Source organism: Platalea leucorodia (genome assembly GCF_965183815.1).
Source record: "Platalea leucorodia genome assembly, chromosome: Z".
Classification (NCBI taxonomy): domain Eukaryota; kingdom Metazoa; phylum Chordata; class Aves; order Pelecaniformes; family Threskiornithidae; genus Platalea; species Platalea leucorodia.
The window spans coordinates 25,808,984-25,835,426 of record NC_138858.1 but is presented as its reverse complement, the minus strand read 5'-3'; the positions used below and the strand labels follow the sequence as shown (position 1 = coordinate 25,835,426).

The 26,443-nt window shown below is 44.4% G+C and overlaps 2 protein-coding genes across 5 annotated transcripts in view; both read right to left on the bottom strand.

Moving 5' to 3' along the window:
• Positions 1 to 2,088: 2,088 nt before the first annotated feature.
• SERINC5 (serine incorporator 5) lies at positions 2,089 to 24,452 on the bottom strand. The gene is made up of 9 exons (XM_082335969.1): positions 24,373 to 24,452; positions 19,009 to 19,220; positions 18,078 to 18,173; positions 15,743 to 15,869; positions 14,048 to 14,114; positions 10,743 to 10,782; positions 9,916 to 10,063; positions 9,530 to 9,605; positions 2,089 to 2,489 (listed from the first exon to the last, which is right to left on the bottom strand). Exons 2-9 carry the CDS (start codon positions 19,193 to 19,195, stop codon positions 2,181 to 2,183), a joined length of 1,050 nt encoding a protein of 349 aa, XP_082192095.1. The 5' UTR covers positions 19,196 to 19,220; positions 24,373 to 24,452; the 3' UTR covers positions 2,089 to 2,180.
• A 353-nt stretch (positions 24,453 to 24,805) lies between these two features.
• The window catches only part of CDK7 (cyclin dependent kinase 7), a 62,355-nt gene continuing 60,717 nt past the window's right edge, over positions 24,806 to 26,443 (bottom strand). For all 4 annotated transcript variants that reach the window (XM_082335962.1, XM_082335961.1, XM_082335966.1 and 1 more), the window contains one exon: positions 24,806 to 24,935. The gene's annotated coding sequence lies outside the window, so the exon portion shown is untranslated. The remainder of the gene's footprint in view (positions 24,936 to 26,443) is intronic.

Sequence of the window (26,443 nt, the reverse complement as noted above, 5' to 3'; positions counted from 1 at the left end):
ATTAGGAAAGCAATGGAAAGCAAAAAGTAAAAAAAAAACTGTATCACAATGCACTCTATAATTTGAAGTATAGAAAGGTGTTGGATACTGCTTGCATTTCTACTACGTTCTTTTTCAAAATGGAGTTAGGAAAGGAAGCGGGGACAAGCTCCAAGGACAGCTGAGGAAAAGGATATTGCAGCCTATAGGGTAATTACTTTAAAAAGGACAGTGGGAAACAGTACTTCAGCCTCGGGGGAGGGAGGAAATACACAGAAGGGGAACAACAGTGAGGGTTTTAAAAATCAGAAGTAGCCCTGAGAAAATAAATAGCCATGGCTCTTTCCCAGCACAAGAATACATGGGAAATGCTGAGTTACATCAGGCGAGAGCATCAAAACAACAACAAAAAAAGACGTTTCCTGTTCTCAGTACAATAAAAGTACCCTTAAGGCTTATGGTGGTATCAAGGCTTGGGCTACGGGGAGAGTTTTCACTGCGGGCTTGTCCGCCATGGCCTCACCAGGCTTCTGAGCGCAGCACGGCGCTGGGACCTGTCCCACGAGGGGTCTCAGGGTCCCAAAGCAAAGCGCACGACGCAGGAGCGCTGCCCTGCCACAGCGCTTCACCATGAAAGGTCCTCCAGGTTCAGTCCTCCTTTCCCCTTGGCTTCACCAACCCCGACTTCGCTCATCACGTTTTCAACTGAGGACTGAAAAGCTAGTTACTTTGGAGCAACACAGAGGGTATTGTCAAATTATGCTTAAAAGATGAGAAAAAAACATCTTTTTCTAGCTGAACATAGACTGTAACTGCATTATTGTTCATTTATGAACAAGAACACGAACCATATAGCAAAATTACACCTTCCTTATCACGTATTTGCGCTTCACCAGACGGAGCCCCTTCTCCAGGCAGAAACCCTCTCTGAACGGTTTGGGCACAACCCGGGCAGGAGGCAGCTGCTTGTTCTACGCTCAGGCCCACCACGGGCGCACCACAGCCGCGGCCTGCAGGGCGTACACTTTGCACAACTGGGCACCTCACAGTGGATGCAACAGGCCTGGCCCACCCGGACCTGCCTGCAGCACGTGCTGGTCAGAGCATGACAGCAACCACCAGCTCCATCAGAGAACATGACGGCAGCCGGCCTCCGAACCCCTGCCAGCCTCCGAAACGCCACCCAGCCCTCCCATCTGTGGCCGGAGGCTCTCCTCCTGCTACAGGGGTTGGGAGAGAGCACTCTGGCCATTCGCCACACCAGTTTGCCACCTTCGAGCTTGCCCATTTCCAGGCTCTCTTCCAGTCTGCGCCACAGCCATTGGCCACCGGAGGCTGGAAGACGAGCTACAGGCCCTGGCTATTGCACTGTCAAAGTAATTGCATGAAGCTGTGAGCTTCTAACCTCCCCCAACAGAAAACATACTGGCTTGCTCAGCTGGTAGCCACAGAAACCAGTCACAGCTCAGCCAGCCACAACTTTTCTTTTGTTTCAGAAAGCGCTGCTGGGACTTATGATGGGATGCCGTAGGGAGCTCCCTATGTCTGTGGTGCTGACATACCAACTGCCAGATAGCCTGCAAGTTCAGGAACAGCAAAGTCCAGCTCTTGCAGACAAAGATTTGCCCCAGGGTCATGGTCCAGGCTTGGGACACCTCCTGCCCCTCACATTCCCATCAGAGACCGTGCAGTCCCTGTGTATGTGCGTTTAAACAAGCTCCTCTTGCACCACCACCTCTTTCTGGACTATTGTGCAACGCAGACACAGCTCCATGTGTGGCCTCTGGCAAGTAAAGAGGCTGCAATCCCACATCTTTAAAACCCAGTGTGTAGTTCTCTCTTGCGCCCCACCGCCTGCACAGCCTGGCTGCACTCGGCTGGAGCAGCAGCTGCAACTACTTTGGAGTTCAGAGCCCTGGGGCTCCTGCACCAGGGTCCAACGTCTCACCAAAGGTTAACTCTTTCCTGTGGGATAGAAACGCCACAACCGACGCTCTTCAAATGCTCCTGTTCCCTGAAGACCATCTCCTGGTTTGAAACACAGGAAGAGAACATCCCGCCAGGATGCTGCAGGGTGGGGTGAAGGCAGGGGCGGGTGGACGGGGGGAGGCTGCTGAGCAAAGGCGGTCGGCTCTCGCAGACCCTCAGCACCGCTCGGGAGCCACTCTCTGCCTTGCACCTCAGCCAAAACACAGAGCCTCTCAGCGACGTGTGCCGGAGTGCTCTTGTGCACCAGAGCTGCGTGGAGAGCAGCAGCCGCCATTCAACCCTTTGAAACTTGGTCCGCAGTTTCTCACAGCCACAGGGAACCCGTGTCCTGGCGTGGGTCTGCTCAGCGCTACGGCACGGGTGCGGGCAGTACCGGCAGGCGGGCTGCAGCTGGCACGGGCTGAAGCAGGACTCCGCAACAGCCCCAACATGGATGGTGAGAAGCAAGGGACCCATGGAGACGCAGCACGTTCCCTGGTGCGGATCCAGGCGTCAAATTCAGCAGCTGCCCACCCCACCATCTGGGCAAATGAGAAAAAAAACCCTCAGAGATCCTTGTTTCAAATAACTGCACGGGCTCCAGTGCTATACTTGGACTGGAAAATATTTTGTTTGCACTGTCAGAGGTATCTGACACATCTCGGGGAGCTGGATTGCACAGAGCAGACGCCACAGATAAGCCTGTGCAACCCGCCACCTTCCAAGATCACGCTCTGGAGGAGTACACGAGTAACGTGGACAGCGAAGCCACGTAATGTTCCACAGGCCAACAGGTTTTTTGTTAAACAATATCCAAATGTGGATAGTAGTGAACAAAAAAGATCAACCAATTTACTTTTACTGGCTCAGTAACTGCTTAGCTCATATATTTATATATTTTTACAGTTTCTCCTAGAATGAGTTGACTTTTCAACTTTTACATATCACAACAATTAATTTCAAATGTAAGAAAAACTTTATTGGTCCATTAAACATTAAATCTATAACAATACATTCACTCAGTATACAAAAGGAAGTGTCCATTAAAACCATTAACATGCTTTAAAAAGGCAAAACTGTTGACTATTTTACAATTAAGATCTTAAAAATCTGAAATCTTTACCAATCCTTAAAAGTCAAAGTGTTACAGTTACTACAGATCACAACACTCACAAAAAATGTTAAATAAACTAGCAAACCTCCACTTCACTGGGCTACAGCTTAATAAAATAAACCCACACATACACACCAAAAAGTTCCCTTGAGATATTAAGAACCTTGACAAAGACTAATTAAAATCCCCATACCATTAAGAAAAAGTGTTTATAATTTGACTACTTTGCATCCAGTTTTTGAACATGGCATATACGAGACTGAACACTGCTCATTGATGGTAAACAAAAAGCAGACAGTGAACCCATACGTTCCTAGTAAGTATTTTTTCAGCTTGTATATGACAAGTTGAACAATTCTCTCTGAAAGTTAGTTCTCCTCACTTTAAGCTTGCATGGATGTCCAATGACGCCTAAGCACCTGGACATGTAACAGCAAGAGGAAAAATAAAGCTATGGTGTGAGTAATGAGACATTGTTTCCCCATAGCTTTCCAAAATTCTTCTTGGCTTCGCACTGAGGCTTCTTTGGCAAAAGTGCGGCGGCAGTGCTGCACCCCGCAGCTCTGGAGAGCAAAAGCCCTGGAAGCTTTAAGCCGCTGGAGCGGTTTCAAAGCTGACGACTGTGGCCCTGAAGAAGTCTGTGCAAACGGCTGTACGCTACAGCACTGGCAGCTATCAGAGACTGGCAAACGGGGGGAAGCCAACGTGGCTTATGTCTGAAACAAATTCCAACTTTTTAAAAATAACATTAGTGAACAGGTTGTGGAATGAGTTGAGACTAGGTTTGGGAAAAAACAAAACAAAACTGGATTTAAGGCCTACTTGAAACCTACGGAGTTTCTTCGGGCATCAGAAAGCAGCCATCATGCCAGTCTCTCAAAGTTTCTACTTTAAACCCTGTGCAGGGTGTCTGCATCCCCATCCTCGGGCACTCGGGCATTCTGCCATCAGGGTGGCAGTTCCCAAGCTATGTATCCCGTTACAAGTAAAAAAAGCCAAAGCTTTCTAAGCACTTGACCCCTGGCATTCCCTTGTACAGTCATGTGAAACACTCAGTTCAAACTACTGCTTACAAAAGTGAAACACAAAGTAAAATGTCATGGTGCTGATTATGTGTCTTCCTCCCACAAGAACTTGTAGGCCACTTCAGAAAACAAGGAAGCCGTTTTCACAGAGGAAAACTGATCCATACAATAACCTACGATCCTTGACTTTGCTTCAACACAGCAGGTTGTCCTGCTATAAACAGGAAAGGATCAACAAGACCCAGCAAAGAAGTCTTTGCTCATTTCTAGCACCAAAGACATCCCACTTGACAGGAAGCAGAATGAAGTGAAGCAGGTTTACAATGCCTTTAAAATACAAATCCAAGAAGAAAAAGGCAAATAAAATGAGGAGATAAAGCCTGCAAGCAAAAGATATTGCTTCTAAAGCCCAGAAGGAAAGATGAGAGCAAAATTTTAGCTGCAGATAATCTCGTTCATCTAGCCACACAGGTACAGTCTCATAGTATTTTGCTTCATGAACTTACTTAGGAGAAAAGCCTAACAGTTTATAGCATAAAATCTTTATAGCATGTTTTAAAAGCAGTCAGTGGATTACTTTGTTAGCAATCTGTTCAGAGATGCCCATGATACTTTGGGCTGCTAGCCAAAGTTCAAGCAGCGCTATCTAGAGTTACCAAATTTTCCCGATGCATTGGTCAAAACCAGAGAACTGTTAAAAACCAATTTTTTTGCAAGTGCAACGGTTGCTTCATTAATAGCGATGTTCTAGCCCAGAAATGGCTGCACCGGTGGCTGATGAAGCAGTTATACGTGCATAGCTTACAATCTCAAAGCGCTTCTAGATTTGTAAAAAGGTGCTAAAACACAAAATAAATAAATAAATAGACATGCAGTGTTCATGATTCTGTGAGGGGATAAGCCCTCTCTATGGGCTACGCCTACATTAGCAACACTGAATTACCCGTTTCAGACGAAAGTGGCCCAACCCAGCCAGGATTTACCAAATTATCTGGGCAAGTATGAGCTTTTTGAACCTCATGGAAATGCTTGAAGTACAAAGCTAAGAGTATCACAAACACATAGTAACTCTGATGTGTGATCACAGTGGAGTTCCTTACTTCGCATCCAGCTGCAAGGGCTGCCTGCACGCTTTGAGGAACTAGGTGGTAAACGGCAAACAAGCATATCCATCTGCTTTCCACACGTTCTTCACAAGGTTTTATGGTCTGTCAGTCCAACTATTTGGATTCAGAGACTTGCTCTCCGAGTCCGTCCCGTTGATTTTACCCCAAACTGCGGCGCTCGGTTGCCTTCGTGAGAAAAACTAAAATTGTTCCAGTCTCAGACAGCAATGCAGCAGTGAGGTTCCAAATAACCTTTCTTACGGTAGCAAATTTGAAAAAGTAGGAAAATGCCAATAAAATTGTTTCACCTTCCCAGCAGAACTAACTTCTGCCAACACGGTCTGTTCCTCCAAGAGTCTGTTGAACAATAGCATTAGTTCAGATTCAAGTTTAACTAGAGGAAACTTAGTACAGGACATGTTCTCTAGTCTTCCTGTCTTGGTAACGACAGCTTCCTCACTTCACACAGCCCAAAAAACCTAGGAGCCAGAAATGCTGCACCGCTCACTTACATCCGGGAACAAGTTCAATGAACAACCATAGCACACGGCAGGACAGACACCAGGACAGACACCGCACAGTGACTGCCTCAAGCAGAGCAGTTACCTGCACTTTCAGGTACGGGGGGAGAAAGTTAACCCTTTACAGTTTAGATGTAAATATAAGCAACAACTACTCATTTATTTACAAAAGAATCAGGCTATTTTTGAGTTTTCCCAGTTCATCTTCCACTACACAGTAATATCTGAATCAGTCTCATCCCCAGAGGTTTGTCAAGCACAGATTATTTGGTCTTCCACCTGCACCACAGGTCTGGCTGCGCCTTGTACGCACCGGTGTAACGTACAAGGCAGCATCACCCAGTCACAGGCTCAGTTCAGGTTTTCCAGTTCCAGTGCCACCTGAATTATTAGCTATCAATCACAGCAGTAGGTATGAAGGCACTTCTTTAAAAGGTTTTAAAAGCCCATTTGCATGTTTGGAATCTATGAACTGGGCATTTGAATCCTTGACCCTAGCCGAGGATTTTATTAAGTAGTTGTACATGGAAGTTCACAGTACAGATTTTACAGCGAACGCTAAGGCTGTGACATTTGCCTGGCCAGCAGGAAGCCGTGCCTCTGAGGCACTGAGGAACGGGAGGCTTTGTACACCCAGGTGCCACCAGATACTGATTCCTCAGAAAGGCCTGAAGATCCATAGCTGGATCTGAGGCCGCAGCATGGACACACAAGTCCTCAAAGTTATTTTCGGGTCTGTTCCCACAACGTCTGCTCAGAAGCAGACAAAGCAGTGTAGTCAGGCACTGCCCCTTTCCCACACTACGGACACCTACAGATCTAGATGCTTAAGGTCAATAGCTGGTGGAAGGGAAGGATGAAAGAGCAACTCAGTGAGGCGAGTGCTATGTGAGAAGAATGGACTCACGCCTCACTGCAGACTTTCCTCTTACAACCCCGTTTCCTCTGTGCAAAACCTATTTCCTTAAATACAAACTATAAAATGAGCACAAGGAGGTGCAGGAAGTCCTTATGCAGGCAGATACTGCCTACACAAAATAAGCGTTTTCGTAAACAAATAAGAACATCCCTTGGCCAAGATATGTATTGGGATCATCCACATTTGTGACTGGGATGCCTGCTATCAGAACCAGAGAAGAGTTACCATTCCCTGCCTTATAACTTGATATAGTGCATGCCGCCTTCTGTAGAGCTCCTTGCCCAGATTGTTCTGTTATGAAAAACATTGCTAATTTAAAAAAACGAAACGTGCTTGGTTTCTCATAGTACAACACATATGGCACTAGAAGGCAACTCCTGCGAGCCTCTGTACTTTAGGGAACAGCATTTGCCAAGGGAGGAGCAAGAGCCTGGACTATCTCAGCTGCAGCTCACAGCTCTACCACTGGATCAAGACTGTTTGTCAGAATAGCTGCTATGAGTTAGGTGGGACAACTGTTAGTCATCATTGCACAGACCATAAGTTCTTATCTTAGAGATGGGACAGATAAAGGCTTCTAGATTGCAAATGCATTAACACAGACCTTTTTCTGCTGCAGAAGGATCTGCGTGGCTGGACTCCAAATGCAGGCAGAGACATCCTGACGGGCCCCCATGCTAGCAGAGCTCTTGGCAAGATCAGAACTTCCCAGCAGAAGCAAAAGGAAAGAAAAAAAACCTGCCTGCCTCTCCAGAGCTATTTGTTCCTTTCCTAACTCAATGTCAAAGCTAAGCTTCAACTGCTTTTTCTCCCCTAGGGGCAAACAAGGAGAAGAGCAGCAAGAGAGTCACCTCTGGACAGACTTCTCCTTCCCTCAGATCTCATGACAGATGTATTTTGAGGCTCCTAACCACTGGGGTAGGTGGTATAAGTATACAGGACTGCAGACCTGTAGATTTCGTTTGAGGTAAGAGTGCACGGGGTTGGGAAGATCGTACCCCCAGCAAGCTCCAAGCAGGACAGAAGCCCTAGGATACCATAGCAACAAGGCAGCTAAAAATGGTAATGAAAACAAGAGCAGAACTGAGATCTGTACGTTAGGATCACTCACCAGGTGTGCATTAGCCATCAATTATTGCAACAGAACAAATAAGGCATGCAAATATTTTTGCCATCTCATTGGCCTCTCTGTTGTGCTTTTCTTTGTTTTGCAGAAAGCATTGGGCGAAGATTTAAGGCTCAATCGTATTTCAAAAAGAGAACTGCTAAATCAGTTGATTTTGTTTATATCCTGCATATTTCACATTGTATGTGTGTATATATATATATAGAGAGAGAGAGAGAGAGAGAAGACAAAACCTCTGGGACTAGCATAAGTCATAAATTCATCCCACCAGAATGTAGATAACTACAGTGGGTGCAACCTTATTCAGCATTTAGGGCATCTGAGCTCTTGTTCTCCCACCAAATCATCTGCTTAAAGCAAATAAAAGTGACATGGTAGGGTTTAATATTGTCAAGTCAGTCATTTGTACTAAGGCAGCTGCTGTTAAATTTGTGTCTTCTAGTTTTGTTTTTCTGACTGCTTACCCCACTGCCTGGAATAGGAGTTCTCCAAAAGAAGTTTAGTCTCCATTAATGGACTGGTTGGCTAAGTCCCATCCCGACAGCAAAACTAACATCAACAGAGGAGTATAAAAATATAGCTGTTAGAAAGAATACTTTCCAACCAACACGCAGGCAGAAAAGGAAGATGACGCACTATAGTCCTTTTCTGACCATCAACGCATTTAAAATATTATAAAATTAGTAATGGAAACAGAACTGACCATCCTGGGAGATCTTTAGACCCAAGTTGAAATAGCAGGGTAGAAAAGTGAATGAGCACTCCGCCTTTAAAGTTAACAGCAACTGGCAGTGCTCCTGTATTTAGCATTTTCTCAACAGCAAACATTCTGAATAGAGAATGTACCGTATCTTAAATCCCTGCGCAGTACACACAACTTGCAGTTTAAGTGAGCTGGCAAAGCAAAGTTGGACAAAATTCAGAGTTTAAGAATTTGTGTGTAGAACTCCCCTTCTGTTAACAACTGGACCAGATCTGAATTGCATAAAATATTCAGGTGCCTTTTAAAGTTATAATAGAATAAATACTCTATTATCATTGGTACATTCCTTTCTCAATCTAGGTATACAATAACTTAATATATTTAATATTTAGATAAACAATTTTTAGTAGATGCTTTGGCAGTCAAATTCTTACATATTCTCTATTTCTACAGAAGTACTTAGTTATGTTTTCGGAAAAAATTATCTGGATACTACTTACAAGAATTATATGCTGTACAAAACAGCAGTCCAAATCATCACCGCAAACTGTAAAAGACACAGTTAATAATAGAGTATAAAAAGGAATGCATATTTGCTAGAAGATATCCAACATTCACAGAAAGGAAGAAGATACATCTGCACCATGATTTTTTCTTTTCTTGCCAATGAAGCCAGAGAAAGACTGTCAGTTATTTGAAAAGCATTTCACTTATTCCAGTTTATGCAACAACTGTGTTTCCTACACTCCACACATCAGCGCTACAAAGTTTTGGAACAGATTTGTTCCCTTGGGCAATGCTTGTTCATGGCAATTAAAAAAGGTAAAAAAGTCTTCAATCATTTGTTTAGTCTGACTAAAAAGTTACTAACTGGTACAGTAAGTAAGTGGGCAATAGGTGTTTCCTCATTACAAAATGACTGCTCTATTTTATTTGTAACAGGAGAGAAAAAAAAAAAAAGGAAAAGAGAAAAACACAGAAGGACCTTCTGAGTGTTCACACTGAGAACTCTCTGGTTGGGCAACAGAGTGGAGCAATAAGAGTCCATAAGTACAGACAGACACAAACCCAACAGGAGACCATCTTAATCCAGAAGATGGACCAGGTTCCGGTGAAGAATTTTTCAATCTGAGCACTTTCATAACTGTTAAGGGAAAAAAGAAAAAAAAAAGCAGCAATAAATTCACTATTTATATCTCAGACTGCAGTATCCTCTGTTTTCCCAAGTGGGTCACAGACTTTGACTAGGTTAACCCAGACACAAAGCAGGGGAGAGCAGCCCTTCATAGAGCAAGACCTTGCTCAAGAATTGCCTGGGAAAGACTTGCAACGTCTCTTCCAGCTTCTTACTTAAGGAGAGGAGACACACTAACGGCACAAGTCAGCAGAAGTTCGCATCTCCCCTCTCAATGCAGGGAGACATTAATTTCTCAGCTTTAAAGAAATACACTTACTGGAACCAATGAGTTACTGTCATCATCACGTAGAGCGAAGCCAAGAAGAAAACAAAGTGGAAGTAGGCATAACTGTACACTGTGCCTTTCTTCTCATCATAAATCACAGTCTGGCCTCTCCTTTTTTCAACGTGCTCTTCAGCATCAGCTGTAAGACAGGAAACAAGAGAGAACAAGAAAGAAAACAAGAAAGTTCTCCTGTAAGACAGGAAACAAGAAAGCTTTTAATGACAACTGAAAACAGCAGCTGGCTTCTTGAAGTACACAGCAAATCGTCTATGGTGTGATTTAAGAAAGCGTGATACAGAGCAACACTCAAACATTTCCTTGCCCTCAGGGCATGGGTCTAATCCCTCAGGAGAAGAAAATGGACTGCCACTGATATCCTGCCTTGTATCAGCTTTCTGGCCTACTGGCTAGTTTTTGAGCATTCTTATGGCAAGTCCAAGCTGATAACCTTGATTGTACCAGATCTGCAAACAGGACACTCCCTTCCTAACTCACTCCTGAACTGCAGTCCCTGCAGAGCTGCTGAGCCAAAAATCCAGGAGTCAGTCACACCCACGAGCATGCAAAGAGCAGAGATTATTCTTTGTATATTGCAGTAATGAAATGTCCTTTAAGAAATTATTAACTGGCCTGTTGTTTTAAAGTGGTATTGTTACATCTCTTGCTTCCTTTCCTAGCCTAACTTCAAGCACTTCAGCTGCCTCAGTTTGATACGCTGCAGGACAAGGACGCAAGCGCTCTACAGATGTGTCCTTACACTCTTGGCTTTGGTCTGAAAGCCACAAGTGAGGTAAATTGTGCAGTGAAACTGTAATTACCATCTCCATCAGGCACGCAGCAAAAGCAGCAACGAGCTACCTGTGGAACAGAAAACAGGAAGGGTAAGAGTCTGTCCTACAGCAAAGAAGCAGAACAGTCGGTGAAGGAAGGTCTGTTATGTCTATGTTACAGACACTCATTTAGAAAAGTCTGGTTTGTATTTCCAACCAGCACGGAACTCAAATTAGGATTTGCCAAGTAGTTCATAACAGCAGTTTCTAAGCTTTGGAAAAGCCTACTCAGTAAGATTTGGAGCAAATTAACCATTCCTTAAGAATTACTCTCCCCATTTTACATAACTCAAGGTCAAACACTGGTGCAAATAATTATGACAAAATGGTGGGAAAGCTACAGTAAAGCAGTTGCACGTTAGTAGTTCAGAGGGGACTTACCTCTTCAGACTGGCATCTAAGCGCTTTTTAAATAAAAAATTTCTCTACTGAAATTAAAGTATAAAGAACTTTTAAAATCCTGCTGCAGGGGTTGGAAATCACAACCGCGCAAGCGTAAGTCAGAAATGTACTTTGCAAGATTTTGCTGAAATGGAGCTAGAATGAGTACAAGCAGAAGGAGTAAAAGCAGAAAGCTGGTTTTACTGCTTTCTTTAAATGAAGTTTGTTTTTTTTTTTAACTGATGGAAAAAGGAAAGCTGAAATTGACACTTCTTCTGTTGAGTGGTAATGTAAATGAGAAAAGGATGCTGATCATCCAATAAATACATAAGCGCATTTTCTGCACCAGACCACAGTGCAAGTCAGCACCTTCTGTAGCATATCACCAACATTATTTGTTCTGATAAAATCCTACTGTGGGATTTATTTTGGTTGTGGTCTGATGAAGACAATGAACCCTGTTAGGAAAATTCCCTGTCCTATTATATCGATCAGTCTTTATAGTATGAAAACTGTATTAACTTTGTTAAGGTGTATTAGTTCACAGTATACACTGCAATGTAATGAGGTAGTGGAGTTTCACTGGAGACTTTGGTATTGTTCATGCTTAAGTAAAACAAACTAAAGGACAGCCCAGCCCTGGAAATAAGGACTTTGCTTCTTGGAAGCTTAGAGCTGTTCACGAAGGATAAAAGATGCCCCTGGACAACCAAGATAATGCCAGCATCCTAGCCCCTCTGACACATCTCTGAAACCCTCCCAGCATCATAGATAAGTAACTTTTGCAAGACTGACTCAAGGGATGTCTGGATCAATAGACAAGCAGCAAGAACGCTGAAGAAATACAGTTGCTTTGCGAAGTTTTACTGTAACTACTAATCGGTGTTGTGGGTGTTAGTGATTAGTCAAAGCATGCCACACCTGAATGCTTGAAGGCTGTAACAGCCCTGTCTAAAACCACATTTGGGGTGCCCCAATTTGGCTGGGACTCCTCACGTGCATGAATAAATGTTTACCCTTGTAATTCTACACTTTGTGTTGTAGCCTCTCTTTTCGGTTGGCCCAGGCCAGTTGCAAGTTTTGCTAACACCCCCAAAAATCAGGTAGTATGCCTTTAAGATAAAGTGTCCAATAGAAATATCAAAAGGCAGTTTTCACCCTGTGTATCCACAGTTACATGTACTCACTGGGTTCATAAACTCATGAAAGCCAAAAAGCTCATTCTTTTTTAAGAGACTGGCTGAGAGTTTAAATAAAACCCTTATTCCCTATCTCTTTCTACTGCTGTGCCAAGCCCCACCCACAGCCCTGGCCTGAGCACTCACATGCTGAAGCAACTGCTGGGTTCCCTCAAACTTTTTAATCAGTTGCAATTAAGTCCTTGCACATGCAGAGTGACGAAATTAGCAACGCTGGCACACATACTGCTAGCCCCTCGTAATGCTTGGCTATCTTCAGCACAGACGCCGACAGACCCTCTGTACCCCACAAGCAACTCCAGAGCTATGTTCACACTCCTGGCCAGGAGACAAAGGCCCTTTGCCGCAGGGAAGGCAGTCGGAGTGCAATTAGTTGCTCTTCACCAGTCATTTCTTTATATTTACGTTCAGCAGCTCTTGTACTGCTCTTTAAAACCAAACGGTCTGGAAATAATCCTATGGGCAAGCACTGCGGCAGAGGAGCCGGCCCTTCCCGGTGAGGGGACCACATCCAGCGTCCCCGCTGTGCCAGCCGTCCCCAACCTGCCCACTGCTCCGGTGCATCGCAGCCCCAATCCCTTTGGACGAGACCTCCTACGGCGTAACGCCTATGGCGTAACGCCAGCAGGGGAAGGCGGGTGGGCGTGAAGGGTGGCTGTTTTCTCTCCGGTCCCCCCCAGCACAGGGTGGGAAGACACAGGTCCTGCCTGGGTCTGGCTGAGGCGGGCCAGGCTACGTCTGGGTGCTTGATGCTGAGCCTGCCGGCAGGCTGCCTGCCAGCGAGGGCTGGGGCCGGTGCGAGAAGCCACCGGGCACTTAGCTCCTCAGCGCTGGCACCGGCGCCCCGGCCAGTCGCACCGTCCTCTCAGAGGGAAGCTCCTCCAGCACTGATGTGCTCCCACACTGAAACGCGTTTTGCTTCCCCATGCCCAGCTACTGCAAACGCCAAGTGCCTCAGCAGATGCTTCTGCCTTTTTGGATTCTCACAAACACCCTGATTAAAGACTTGAAAAAGAGAAGTTAAAACTGCAGATGCAAGTAACACTAATGTAGAGAGAGCTAGGGATGGAGATTCATCCTTCAAACACACACGTACATCTGAAAAGTGACACCAGCAAGCCTAAGTAAGGGGTAACTGTTACCTAGCAAAAACCCACTCGTTTCCCAGTGTTTCTGGGTGTTCCCAGGGTAAGAAGGCCAAAGAAATAGGCAGGTGGAATGAAGAAACCAGTACTGCTGCAACAGGGACAAAAAATATAATCAGAGATGAAACTATAGGCAAAAAGAAAGAAAGTACGTATGCGTGGAAATAAAAATAAGAGATAGCAACTTGGGATATCATCAGTTGCTATGAGAACAAAGGCAACCAGGACTGAAAATGTTCAAGAACGCCTCCACTTCTCTTTCTGATAGCTTCCCAGCAGACTTTTCCTTTAAATGAGATGGCATGAGCTTGTGTGGAGCACAACAAGGTTATTAAATAAAATGCAAGAGCAGCAAATTATTTTAGTAGATAAAGGGACCTCCACGGGACCAGCAAGAGCTGCATAAGGGCCAATGGGGACAAGTGTTCTGAGTCCATACCTAGAGGCATGTAGCATGCACGCTGCTAACAAGCTTTTGTTTTCACCTAATTACAGATTACTTAGCCATGAAAACAACAGCAAGAAAAGGACATGAGGAAACCAGGGCAGGGAGGAAGCAAGAACTCACTTCAGTTTCAGGCGTTGCATATAGTCCCCTCAGTGCCTCTGAGCTTGCACGTGTTGTTGAGGTCAAACTAGGAGGAAAAGAAGATAGTGTCAAAACCCTCAGCATATATATAAGCCCAACAGGGTGACTTCCAACACCACAGCAAACATAGTCTGCTCCCATGTCTAAGCTAAGCATTTGCCCGGATACAGCATCAAGCACTAGGCATGTGAGAAGTCTGTTCTGCACAAGTATAAACCAGCCTGACAGCCAGCCACTGGCCAACTCAGGCTGAATCATGAGCTTAAAAGTAGGCCACTCCTGAAAGGTGGTGATTTCATCACCACCAGACAGCTAAGCGCTCCAATTTGCAATTCAGAAGAGATCTCCCCTGCTGTGCAAAACCAGTGCTTTTATATTAACTTCACAGCCATCACTTTGGCTCAGCGTCAGTTTTTTGGCAGCAGCCAGTTTTCAAAAGTAAATTATCAACCACTATTGTAGTGCACCCGTTGCTGGAAATCACTTTCTTGCATGATTGCAGTTGTCTGGAGGGAATCCTTTCTAGTTTCTTCTGATTAGAAATGTCTCTTGCCCAGTCTTTGCCTTTCAGGATGTGTAATGCAAACTTCTTATTACCCACAGGGAGACGCGTGTTAATGCTTTGCTGTACTCACTGAGCCTTAGTAAGCAATACTTCAAAACATGTCCCTTGAAGGCCTTCTTATCTCCCCAGCTACGTGGTGCACTTCCCCTGCAGGCTACGTGAATGTTGTCTGCATTCCTGAAACACCTTCCTGAGGCACTGGAAATACTGTTCTAATGTGAACTAGATCCATGTTACATGATACCTGTATATTTGGTATCAGAATTAAATGGAACACATATGCATATTTGATAGCAGAAGAGTAGCTGTGCTACCTCTTCAGAAAGCCTCGTTTTCACTTCAAAATTATGAAGGAGTTTCAGAATGTGAATGTTGAGGCGCACTGATTCAGAAGCAGAACCTGCTCAAAAACCTGCAGCAGACAGACAGTGCTGTCTCCCGGCAACCCGCACAGCCAAAACAAGTGACACATCACCTTTCAATCAGCAGCAACTCTCCCTCTCCCTGTCCTGGAGCATGACTTAATTTATTGATGTGGGTTGCAATAATAGAAGGCAAGCATCACAACTCTACGGGCACAAACAGAATCTTTTTGAGCAGGAGATCGCTGGCAAATCCTGATGGCATTACTGTGCTCATCATTTGTTCAAAGGAAGCCCTAAACCCTCCCAAACAATTCTGTTTGTTTTAAAGACCCTCAAGGAACACTCACAGCCTCTGCCAGGAGGCTACAGACATTTCAGATAGCTTTTTCAGGTGGACATAACTGCATAGAGTTTGTCTTATAGAAAGAGTAAATACAGAATCAAAGCACTCCGAGAGTGTTTGGGATCATGGACAGCTGGAAATTTTTTCCCTCCACCTCTAGATGTAAATTGCTCTATTCGGTTTTAATGAAATATATTTGTTTCAAAAGTTATATTATCTTGTTGAGCATTTTTGGCTAAAACATCTAACAATTCTGCAACTAAGGAGAATATGAACCTTCCAGCTCAGTTCTATTCTCCCTCTCCCCGTTACTTTGTCTGCATAAGGCCTGCTATAAGCCTTCACTAGCTGGACCACAATATTGCATTCACAGTGAAGTAACTGCAAACCCCCCAACTTACCAAGAATATAAAATGCAGCCAAACAAAATGGTAGTACCCAGGCCAGTAACCAGGTTTTCATCTCTATGCAGGCCTTGGCTAAATTCAGGTACACAGATTGTGATGTTCTGATTGTTTTCATCCAGGACTTCATAAAACAAAGGAAACAAAGAGAACAGTTAGCAAAGCTCATTTCACTGCATTTCAAAGCAGTCTTCAGACTGAAGGTTTTCAGCTAAATATTTTTATTACTCCAGACACCGGGTAGGTACATTTCAGTGCTTTCTATCTGTCTTTTAAAAAGATCATACAGGAAAAAATTCTGTAAATCTGACCTGGCAGATTCTGTGGTTCGGACAAAAAAAAAATGCAACTTAGTAGGGTATTAAAATTTCTTGTTTCATGAGAGCAGACAAACAAGGAAAAAGACGGTCTGGTGAACTAAGAAGCTGGAAGTTTACCAACACTTCGCCCAAGACTACAGAGCCATATAATACTGAGATAGTACAGACTTGAGACCATCAATTTCTTTGACAGCTGGGGTGCCTTGAGGACAACTATGAAATTCATACTTGGTGAAAAAAGGAAGTGTGTAGCTGCCCTGTTCTCCGACTGATATACAGCAGACCAAAGAAAAGGAGATGCTCCAGTTAAAGGCAAGATTTTATCTTACCATCTAAGCATATAGTACTTTTAGGTCCCAGGCAAGATTTTATCTTTACATCTATGCAAATACTACTTCTAGTCCCTGAAATGAAACCAATTCAGTCCTCGATGTTCCAAGATGCATCTGGCTTTTTAGTGTCCACTTGGGGTCAAAGCAAAGCAAAGCAAAGCAAGTAGCCTGCAGCATCACTCCAAGAGATTACAGCTACACCTTATCTCAAATCAATAGCTTTTAGAGCCAATACTGTTTAAGGCAAACTGTGTTCCCATCTCCTCTTTCCTTCCAGCAGCCAGTCTGCATCCCCATTGGGACAGCACAACCATCTGTAGGGGCAGAGGGCAAAATGTAGCAAAGGCTACACTCAGGTTAAAAATAAACTTAAAGTCAGTCCCCTGACCTGGTGGGGGAGGACTTTGTGTGGCCCTGCAGGGCTGCACAAACAGCTTTATCTGCACACAGCAGGGACAGCGCAACAGTGGGAACAAAAGACGGGATGAGAAGTCTTTATAGAATCATAGAATCATTTAGGTTGGAAAAGACCCTTAAAATCATTGAGTCCAACTGTTAACCTAGCACTGCCAAGTCCACCATTAAACCACGTCCCTAAGCACCACATCTACCCGTCTTTTAAATACCTCCAGGGACGGGGACTCAACCACTTCCCTGGGCAGCCTGTTCCCGTGCCTGACCACCCTTTCAGTGAAGAAGTTTCTCCTAATATCCAATCTCAACCTCCCTTGGTGCAACCTGAGGCCGTTTTCTCTTGTCCTATTGCTCATTATTTGGGAGAAGAGACGGACCCCCACCTCGCTACACCCTCCTTTCAGGTACTTGTAGAGAGCCATAAGGTCTCCCCTGAGCCTCCTTTTCTCCAGACTAAACAACCCCGGTTCCCTCAGCTGCTCCTCGTAAGACTTGTGCTCTAGGCCCTTCACCAGCTTCGTTGCTCTTCTTTGGACACACAAACACCTCAGCCAGAGACGTGCAGAATCCCCCACCTAGGTCCATCAGGGACACATCTGCACCAAGGCAGGTCCAGTGTCTGGCAGGCCTTTTAGCCAAGTCTGGCACCAAAAAGCTAAGGCACACTATGATAAGCACAGGTTCAAGAGACATTAGCTTTTGTTTGCCCATTACTTCTAAAGACATTTGCAACTCTGCTTTTTGGCTGTTGCAAATAAATACCTGTAGCTTGCATTTTCTTTAAGCCTGGTTTGCAAGGTGGACCTAGTAAACTTTTGGATGGAGCTGTTCACCCAGCTTCTTCCAGAGGCATCCAAGAGCCATCTGTACCAACTCTTTTCCCACCATGTGACCAAACACATTAGGTATTTAGTCATGTTCTGTCGTACAAAAACATGCACTTGCCAGAGGGACAGGCTACAAGACTCTGGGAAATATGTCAGTAGGAAACAGGCTGGAATTGCTCTGGTGCAACAGATGCAACTCACCCAAGGTAAGTTGAGCTCCTCTAGACCAAAGCATTTTAGGTACACAGAGAGTGCCAACTGCATGGTCTCTCTGTTGCAGAGATTTATTTTTAGTATTTGCACTTTCTTCTGCATATGCCAGAACAGACCAAACCCAGCACTCCTATATTCCTGAATTTGTTAATTCAGATTTGCTAAATTCTTGCTTTTAATACATGGCCTGTCTAAAAGAATTTACATAAAGCATTAGAAAACTTACTAGTTTCTGGTGGCTTGCTGGATAGTGCTGAGAAAGTGAGGTACATAACGTAGCAGCTGATAACTCCTGACTGCAGCAAACCAGAATGGGGCTGGCCTTTACAAGAAAGAGGAAAATAAGTGATTTTTGCAGACATTTTAACAAACTGAAAAAGACATTCATATCCTCTAAAGAACAGTACACTAGTATCTTACAGAAGAGAAGAGTATCTTTTGTGTTTTACTTAAAGCAGTTCATAAGTCTTTGAGGCAGTTTAGATACAGTTCCACTGGCATGTAAAGAGAAAAAGAGTCTGTCCTTTAGTTCTGCTGGCTGTTTTAGAAAGGCATTAGAGATTCCTACTTAAGTAAAGAATCACCCCTCTGCTCTTGCCAAAAGCACCAGCTTTCCAAAAGCTATTGACAAGCTGCCATGATAGTTTTATTTGCCTGTAAAATTTGTGTTGGAGTCACTCAAATTACTATTTCCAGGTCCAATGTATGCAAGATACTAACAGTACACATAAAAGATAGCAAAGCATGGAATACTGCTGTCAACTTCTCCAGACCCAAACTTTACAGATGGTAAATCACAAGCAGTCAAAAGTATATGGTAGAACATCGGTGAATGAGTTTCACAGCTATTACCTCAACTGCTACCACTGCAAGAGCTGTGTGAGCTCCACAACACATTACCAGCCATCGGCACCTGAGTCTTCTTTAGAGTATGACTGCCTGATGGCACACTCAAAATGTCTCACACTGCTATAGTTTTAGCAGCTGAGCTGGAGACTAGCAACTGCACTTCATAGCGTAGATAAAGTGATAGAGGCAAGAACAGCACCAGCTCTGAACTATCATGAGACTTTCTGCCCAGAACACGGCTCATGCCTCCAGGCACACAACTGTGGCAGCACCAGAAACCCAGGAGGAGAAGAGGTCAGTGGACTCACGATTCTGGACACAGGGCGATATGGCCACCAGCGACACAAAGAGGCACAGGCCACCGTTAACACCAATCAGGACCTTGTTGTACATGCACCCCTCTGAGCGCGTGTAGAAAAGAGCCATGAGGACCAGGGCTGCCACAGCAACGGAGTACAAGATGAGAGTGACCAGGGCGAGCAAACCACTCCACATCTGCTTATGGTTTGCACCTGCAGTCCTGCGGAAAGAACAACAAGCACCTTATCTTTGTCTTCCCTTCCCCAAAAAGTAAAATTCTAATAGTTGAATAGTTCATATCCTCAAACACAAAAGACAGTGCTTAGTTTGCTGAAGGATGTCTATGTCACTACACCAACACAGGCCCTTGCAAGGTTACTCCCATGAAACAGAGGGAAACATTCCTTAGCATTAGTGTTTATCTTCTATATTATCATGCCCACCTGTTTCTGTAATTATAGCCCAGCATGACTCCAAGAACTCCCAACCTCTGGGATCAGCCCATCAGCACATCCCAGCTCAATACTTCATGGATTTCCTCAGCGGGAACTCGGAGTGCCCCAGGCTCAGCTAGCAAGAGGTGCTCTTCACACAAGGACAGCACAGGCATATTGCTTGGCACAGCCTCTCTTCTGCCCCTTGCGCTACCTTCACAGTTTTACTACCCTTTTGCTCAAAAAGCCTCCTCTCCATTTGGGTCTACCAGTCTCCCTCAGCTAAAGTGTGGTCCATCTTGTTTTTCTCTCTTCACCTTCCAAACACCTCTTGCAAAGATCACTGGATTTTTTTAGGAGTAGCAACTAAAAAAAGTTGTTTTGGCACAACGGGCTTTTTGGTGCATGTAAGGATTTTTTTGCCTTTTGTTGTTGTTTTGTGGAAACATGACTTATTTTAAAAGAACATCTAATGTAGAAAGTACTAAAGTTAAATGCTGCTGCTGGAAATCTTTCATCCACAGAAAAGCAGCTACAGTAATTAGCAGTAAAAATATCTGTGGTATAAGGACATCTTACCTCTTCCTCCCTGAAAACAGGTATCTAACAAAGCCCAAAGATTTGCTAAAACTCTTTCTTAGCAGTCAGTATGCTAAATAGAACAAGACAGGACTGCAAAGGTTTGTAGAGGAAGAAATGAGAGACAGAAAGGGTGGAGGCAGGAGTTCCTGCATGTATGTGGGAGGACAATTTAGATATTTTAAATTAATGAGAGGCTAAGGGCTAAGAAGGTAATAGCAAATATGCTTAAACCAGAAATTAAGTCAGTGCCAAAATGGGGTATATGTGGGTTGATAATGGAATCTTGCATATTTAGATGGAAGCAAAGAAGCTGAAGAGAAAGCAGCACGTTTCTCATGTTGAGGAAAAAAAAAAATGGATGTGCATTAAGCTGACACAGAAAAGCAGGATTTACCAGTTTACATCACTGCACACAGTTTCGCGGTTAAATTTTTCAAATCTAGTTTTATTCTCTTGCACCACTCTGTTTCTTAGCAGGTATATTTTCATACAAAATATAAAACAACCTAAAGTAAGAGGTTTTTGCATCCCAACATGCTACGACTTATTGGAGGCTGAGCAATGCGGGGTAAGAATAAATCAGCAAAGTAGAAGTGAATAAGGAGGAAACATCTCCGCTGGGGAAGGAGAAAGTGGATGAAGCAAAGATGAACAGCTCTAAATACTGACATTAAAATGTCTTCTTTCAGAAATTATGTCCACGATACCTTTAAATTCTTTGTTACAAGTAATGTATTTTTCAAGAGACCGCCAGAATTTTATGCAAATAACTACTTGCCAAACACATACCAATTTTTATTCCATTTGTGTGCGAACTCAACAAGCAGGATGAGCTGAATGGCAATGAAAAGGAAACCTCCTGTTGCTCCTACGTAGCGCCAGGCTGCAAGGCAGAGAGGCAGAAAATAGGTCAAACTGCAGTTGCCTTTCCCTTGAGATGAAATGGAATTATTGTCTATGCAGTGAAGCTGTTATGCGGTTTGAATATCTCAAGCCCACAGATGCAGCAGATGAGAGATTTCAGCTGAAAGGCCAGCTCAGCTAACTCAAGATTAGCTCCCTGATGAATTCAGCTTGCAACCTGCTACATTTTCAAAATAAGCCTGTTAGGACATTTACCGAGTTTCCCTAACCTAGGGAATTTCTGTGGAGACTATGAGTTACTATATTCAGACAGAAAATACTGAAACCTTTATTTGTGACTGGCGGGAGGGAGGTAGTGTGAAGGCATTTCACAGGAATCTAAACCCTGAAATTGCAAGGTACTGGAACCCAGTACTAAAGAGGGAAATTTCTTCCAGATTCCAGTACCACATAAAAACAAAGGTGGGGCTTATCTATTTAGAAATGTTGTCCCGAGCCACTCCCAAAGAGACGGGAACACTTGGTATTCACTGACTAGTTTTAAGACAGATTATTTGACTACTTAACCATTGACCTACATATACTATATCTGGGTAGCTGTTTGGATACTTCAGACAACAGATCTCCTGTGTGCAACATCAGAAGTCTCTGAGGAAATACAGATACCTATTTAAATGTTTAGTTGCATATACAGCTTGTGCTGCTGTGCAGTGCATAGCCTATAAAAGACTGCAGGTGCGTTGTCCCAAAAAGCAGATTCTTTGAGCAGTGTGCAATAGGCCAATAATCACACGCTCAGGAGAGATATTGCTTATTTATTTCAGGTTTGTGCAAAGCTGGGTGCTCGGTGGTTTCCTACAAAACAAGCACACTGACAGGCACAAAACGAGATACGTTTATACACAGTTTCTTACATGACATCATTATCCATACATCCCTATTGGCTATACTTTAATCTGTTCCTCCTCTGATTGGTTTCTTCTTCTCCTGTTTTCATTTAAAGGTACAGTGTACTTTTAAATCACTGCACACGCCCAGGGGGGAAAGGTCTCAAGTGGGCCAGGTCTCCAAGCCTAGAGGCGTGATTTTTAGTATTATAATGAGGGTAGTTCTGTAAAGGATACATGGACCTTGAGTCTTTTTACCAAGTTGGCAATGGACACAAAGCATCTTGATTAACTGCTTCCTCAAGGCCTAATTGCTCCAGGCTTTCCTTGCTCAAAGAATGCTAACTATGTGCTTTCCTGATCACAGCCTTATCTTGTTAACTTAGTATATATAAAGTATACCTTGCATAAAACACCCAGACCATTCTGAATTTCCAAGTTAAGCTTCAACAGGTGCGCAGCTAATTTCAGTGAAAAAGACCAAGGAAGTGCATTAGCGAAGTTCAGCCATATCCTACCATTGTGTTTTCCTTCTGAAAAAAGCTTGTATAAGTGAAGTAGAAAAACAGAATAGTCAGAGCATGTTACCCTTAGCAGATGGTGTAGAGATTTTTTTTTTTTTACTGTACCATAAGCTCGTTATTTGAAAGCAAGCAAAAATGCCATTTGATAGTTTTGCTAAACTTATTGCATGCACTTGATAAGCATGCTGTTCTTCAAACAAACAAAACAAAAAATGGAAGAAGCTAGCATGTAAAAAAGTACATAAAAACAGGCAGGGAACAAGGTGTGCATGTGTGTTTGGGAGAGGTGGAGTAGGAAAAAGCAGACCACCAATGGAGAGAGTAAATAGCTAGACTCTCAGGATCTCCCACTGCTACAAGCAGGACACTGCGGGATGTTTTACAGATCCATCATACACAAGGTTAGCATGGCCAGTGTGGATTTAACATCACAGCCCACACAAACCTAGTGCTTGCATGTAATACCCCGCCTCCATGATTAACAAACTGCTAAGCATGGGAAGCATGACAAAAGCTTTCTTTTTAAAAGAAAAAATAAGTGAACTGGGAAAATGCTCAAAGAAAAAAAGTTTAAGTGTCTTGATGGGAGGGAAAAAAAAGGAAAAAGAAACCACACAATACTCATACCATCTCTAAATCTCAAATTCAGGGGCTAACTGGAGGACGGTTTAGCAGGATGTGCAGAATACAGGTTTAGACAGAGAAGTCAAGAGCTTTGGGGAAGAATTTGGGGAAGAAAGCTTGTTATGCTGGATCTCCACACTGGGTTAGACTGCTGTCGAGAAACAGCACTCCCATCAGCACAAGAACTTGTTTCCCCTTTTCCCCAAACACTTCAGTTCTTGACGACTTTTCACCACGCAAAGGGTCACTTGCAAAGGTGACAGGCAGTCTCGCTTGCTTATGAGTACAACGCATTGCACTGCTACACCCTTCTAATCCAAACAGGTATTAAATACTAAGGACAAGTACATACAGCCACCCCACGACTTGGCAGAGGAGGAGTAGGACTAAAGAGCCCTTCACTTCTGGGGTATCAAACTGAACCAGGACCAAACAAACAGCTAGTAAGGGCAGAAGCTGAATTACACCTATCTGTCGTTTACTTGAGGTGGCTTTTGCCTTAGTTTCCCAGAGCACTGTGCTCATAGTTTGTCTGCTCACTCTGTTCTCTTCTCCGTGTTACTCTGTCCTGTTCCCCTTTTAAACACACTGGCTAGAGGAGACCAGTGTTGAAAATGCAGGTAACCCAGCAAGCCATAGTGGAAGCAGGCAGCAGACACAACCGCTCCTTTGCATTACTGATCACACCGCTTTCCACCTGCCCTGGTGAACTGAAGAGCACAAACTCATCTCGCTTTCACTGGGGTTTTTGCTCCTAGCCCACAAGAGGCCTGTGAGAAGCCCTCCCCAGAGCTGGCATTTAAGCGCTGGGCCAGTACCAGCATGCCTGTGTGGTGCCAGGGCATCTTCCAAAACTGGAAATGCTTCAGGCACGGCATCCTCACCAGAGCACTTGCAACACACCCCAAGAAGTCTAATTTTACCTTACTGCATTTATGCCACCAGCCTGAAAGCTAACAACATCCCAAATTCTTTTGTGGCATTGCAGGTCTCCAGGCAGCAAACAGCAGCGCCCGGCACATCACCGTACCCCCTTCAGCACTAGCAGCTCTCCACCGTGCAGCACGGACCCCGGTTGCTGCGCTACGGCAGAGCTACCTGCACGAGCCAAACTAACACGCGGCTCTGCGCTCCTGAGTGAACAATTTCTCGTGCACCGTTACAGGTCCCTGCTTCTTAAAGAATTTGCAAGACAGCACCGCAGTGGTATTTTTACCTACCCATTTGGCCTCCTCTTGGTCAAAAAAAAACCCATGCTCTTTACTGTACACGAAGATCATGTACTCTGTGCACACAGAGTTCCCCCCCCAAACAGCTCCAAATACTCCTTTTACACCTGGACCATACCGGCTTTACTTGAAGAAATATGGCAATATTCACACTGATCAGACCTTTAGGATTTATAACCACTCACAGGGTAGTACAGAACAAAGCAGTATAACAAAACAAGGACATACCATTGAGGAAAGTGTCCTGATCAGGAATGAAGAAGGCTCCTGAGCACATTGCTGCCAGAAGTATAAGTTTAATGAACCAGAATCTGGACAAGAAGAGAGGAAAAAAAAAAAAAAAAAGAATCTGCTTATAATAGGAATTAGAGGTCTTCAACTCAAGTACCATGAGAAATCTCTATTTAAAGCTCAACAAGAGAAAAAACAGCTTTTGATGACTGATTGCCACTTTAGTTAGTCTTCACTTGACCGCATTATTTCTGACAAAAGCAGTAAAATCAAATTTTGTTTTGGTTTGGTTTTCTTTGCCTAGTACTACACCCGACTAGAAAGTAGGCAGCACAAACCTGTGAAGAGAAGTGGAAATTAAGCAATCAAACAAATACTCACCCATTATGAATGTATGCTCGGCAGCTTTTGCTGCTGTCGATTTTGATGGTGAACAAGAAGAACAAAAAGAAGAAACAGGCCATTCCGAAACAGACTTTGTACACCGCAGAGTATCCCACCAACTTCTCGCACATCTCACCCGCTTGAATACCCTTGCACATCTGCTTGTAAAAGGGAATCTGAAAAGCACAACACATTACTAGCCGTTACATGGGACACAGGGCTCCTTTTAACTAAGCATGTCTACATCTATGCATCACTGACTTTTCACTGGCTTCATTTAACACCTTTCATTCTTGATACCACTCAGCCTCGATTTAAAGGTTCAAGGGACATAAAGAAATGTAAAACACAAGGGGCTGGAGTTTTCCAGAGCCTCAACTCTCAAATCCTTCCAGATGCTCTGGGGTGCAAGTCCACCTACCTCTCTTTCAGTTCTGCTGGCTTAAGCCATCCCTCACCCTCACTGCTTACTCCCTCACCCCGGGGACCCTCTCCTTCCTACGCTTTACAGCACAAGACTTTGATTGCTTCAGTCATCCAGCTCACACGAGCCATACCAGCGGTTTTACCCGCCGAAGGGGCATGACTGGGGCTGCAGGGCAGGAACCTCTGCTCGTGCTGCCCTCGGAGGAAACGTAGACCAAAGCACACCCAAGCGGCACAGGGGCAGCAAGCCCCCTCCCCTCCGTCACAGCCTCCAAAAGGGAGTTGTGCCAGTTGCCCTGATTTGGTTTTAAATTAACAGAAAGGCAGGAAAATTCCATCTTTCTCCTGACTCATTAAATATTTGCCTTTGAGGCCTCGCTCCCGCTGCAAGGGGAAAGCAAACAGCTGCACATTTTGGTTTCTGTTTCACCAGGCGGACATGATACTGGGCACTCAAAAAAGCAGGTTTATGTGGCCAGGACCCACTCCTGTGGGGTACCTCTGTGCAGACACCCCCCCTTACACCCAGGGTGCCATTCAGCTGCGCAGAAATACAGGCTTTTAATTAGAAAACCACTGTTCGTTTCAAAGAAAGAAGGGCCTCTCTGTACACTCACAGCCCTCAGCCAAGGGTGGTGAGACCAGTCGAGCAACACATCAAACCTGCTGGAGCCGATTGCTGCTACCTGCGCAGGTAACTGGAGGAGACAGAAGACAATGTGTGCCAGGGCACAACATGCACAAATAAATAACTCGGGCAAAAGAATTGGGAATATGACTTCAGAAAGCATTCAGCCAGGCCAGATTTTGCTTAGGAAAAATATACAAAGATTGTGGGCAACACCATTCTTGAACATTTCCAAGAAATTAGCAAAGACAGGAGTGTCTGCTTCCTTCAGCAGGCAGGTCAGTACACAAAACCAGGACAGAAAAAGAACCAACACGACCTGAAAGCAAGTGATCAGGCAGCGTTCCCAGCTGGGTAGAAAGCCATCCGAGATGCAGGAAATACATAAACTGCCGGCCTCCAGCTACCAGGCTCTGAAAGCCTGCTTCCCTCGGCAGGGTCTGCAACTTCCCATCGTGTGCCAGCAGCCCAAACCAGTCAGGAGCTTAACAACCCTCCCAGCAGTCTCCCAAAAAGAGCAAATATTTTAGCAACTCACAGTAACACTGAGTTGCTGTGCTAAGGGTAGCAAACCTAACTATGGTAGCGAGCTGATCCTAGGTGGGCTAGAACCAGCCGAGGAGATGAGAA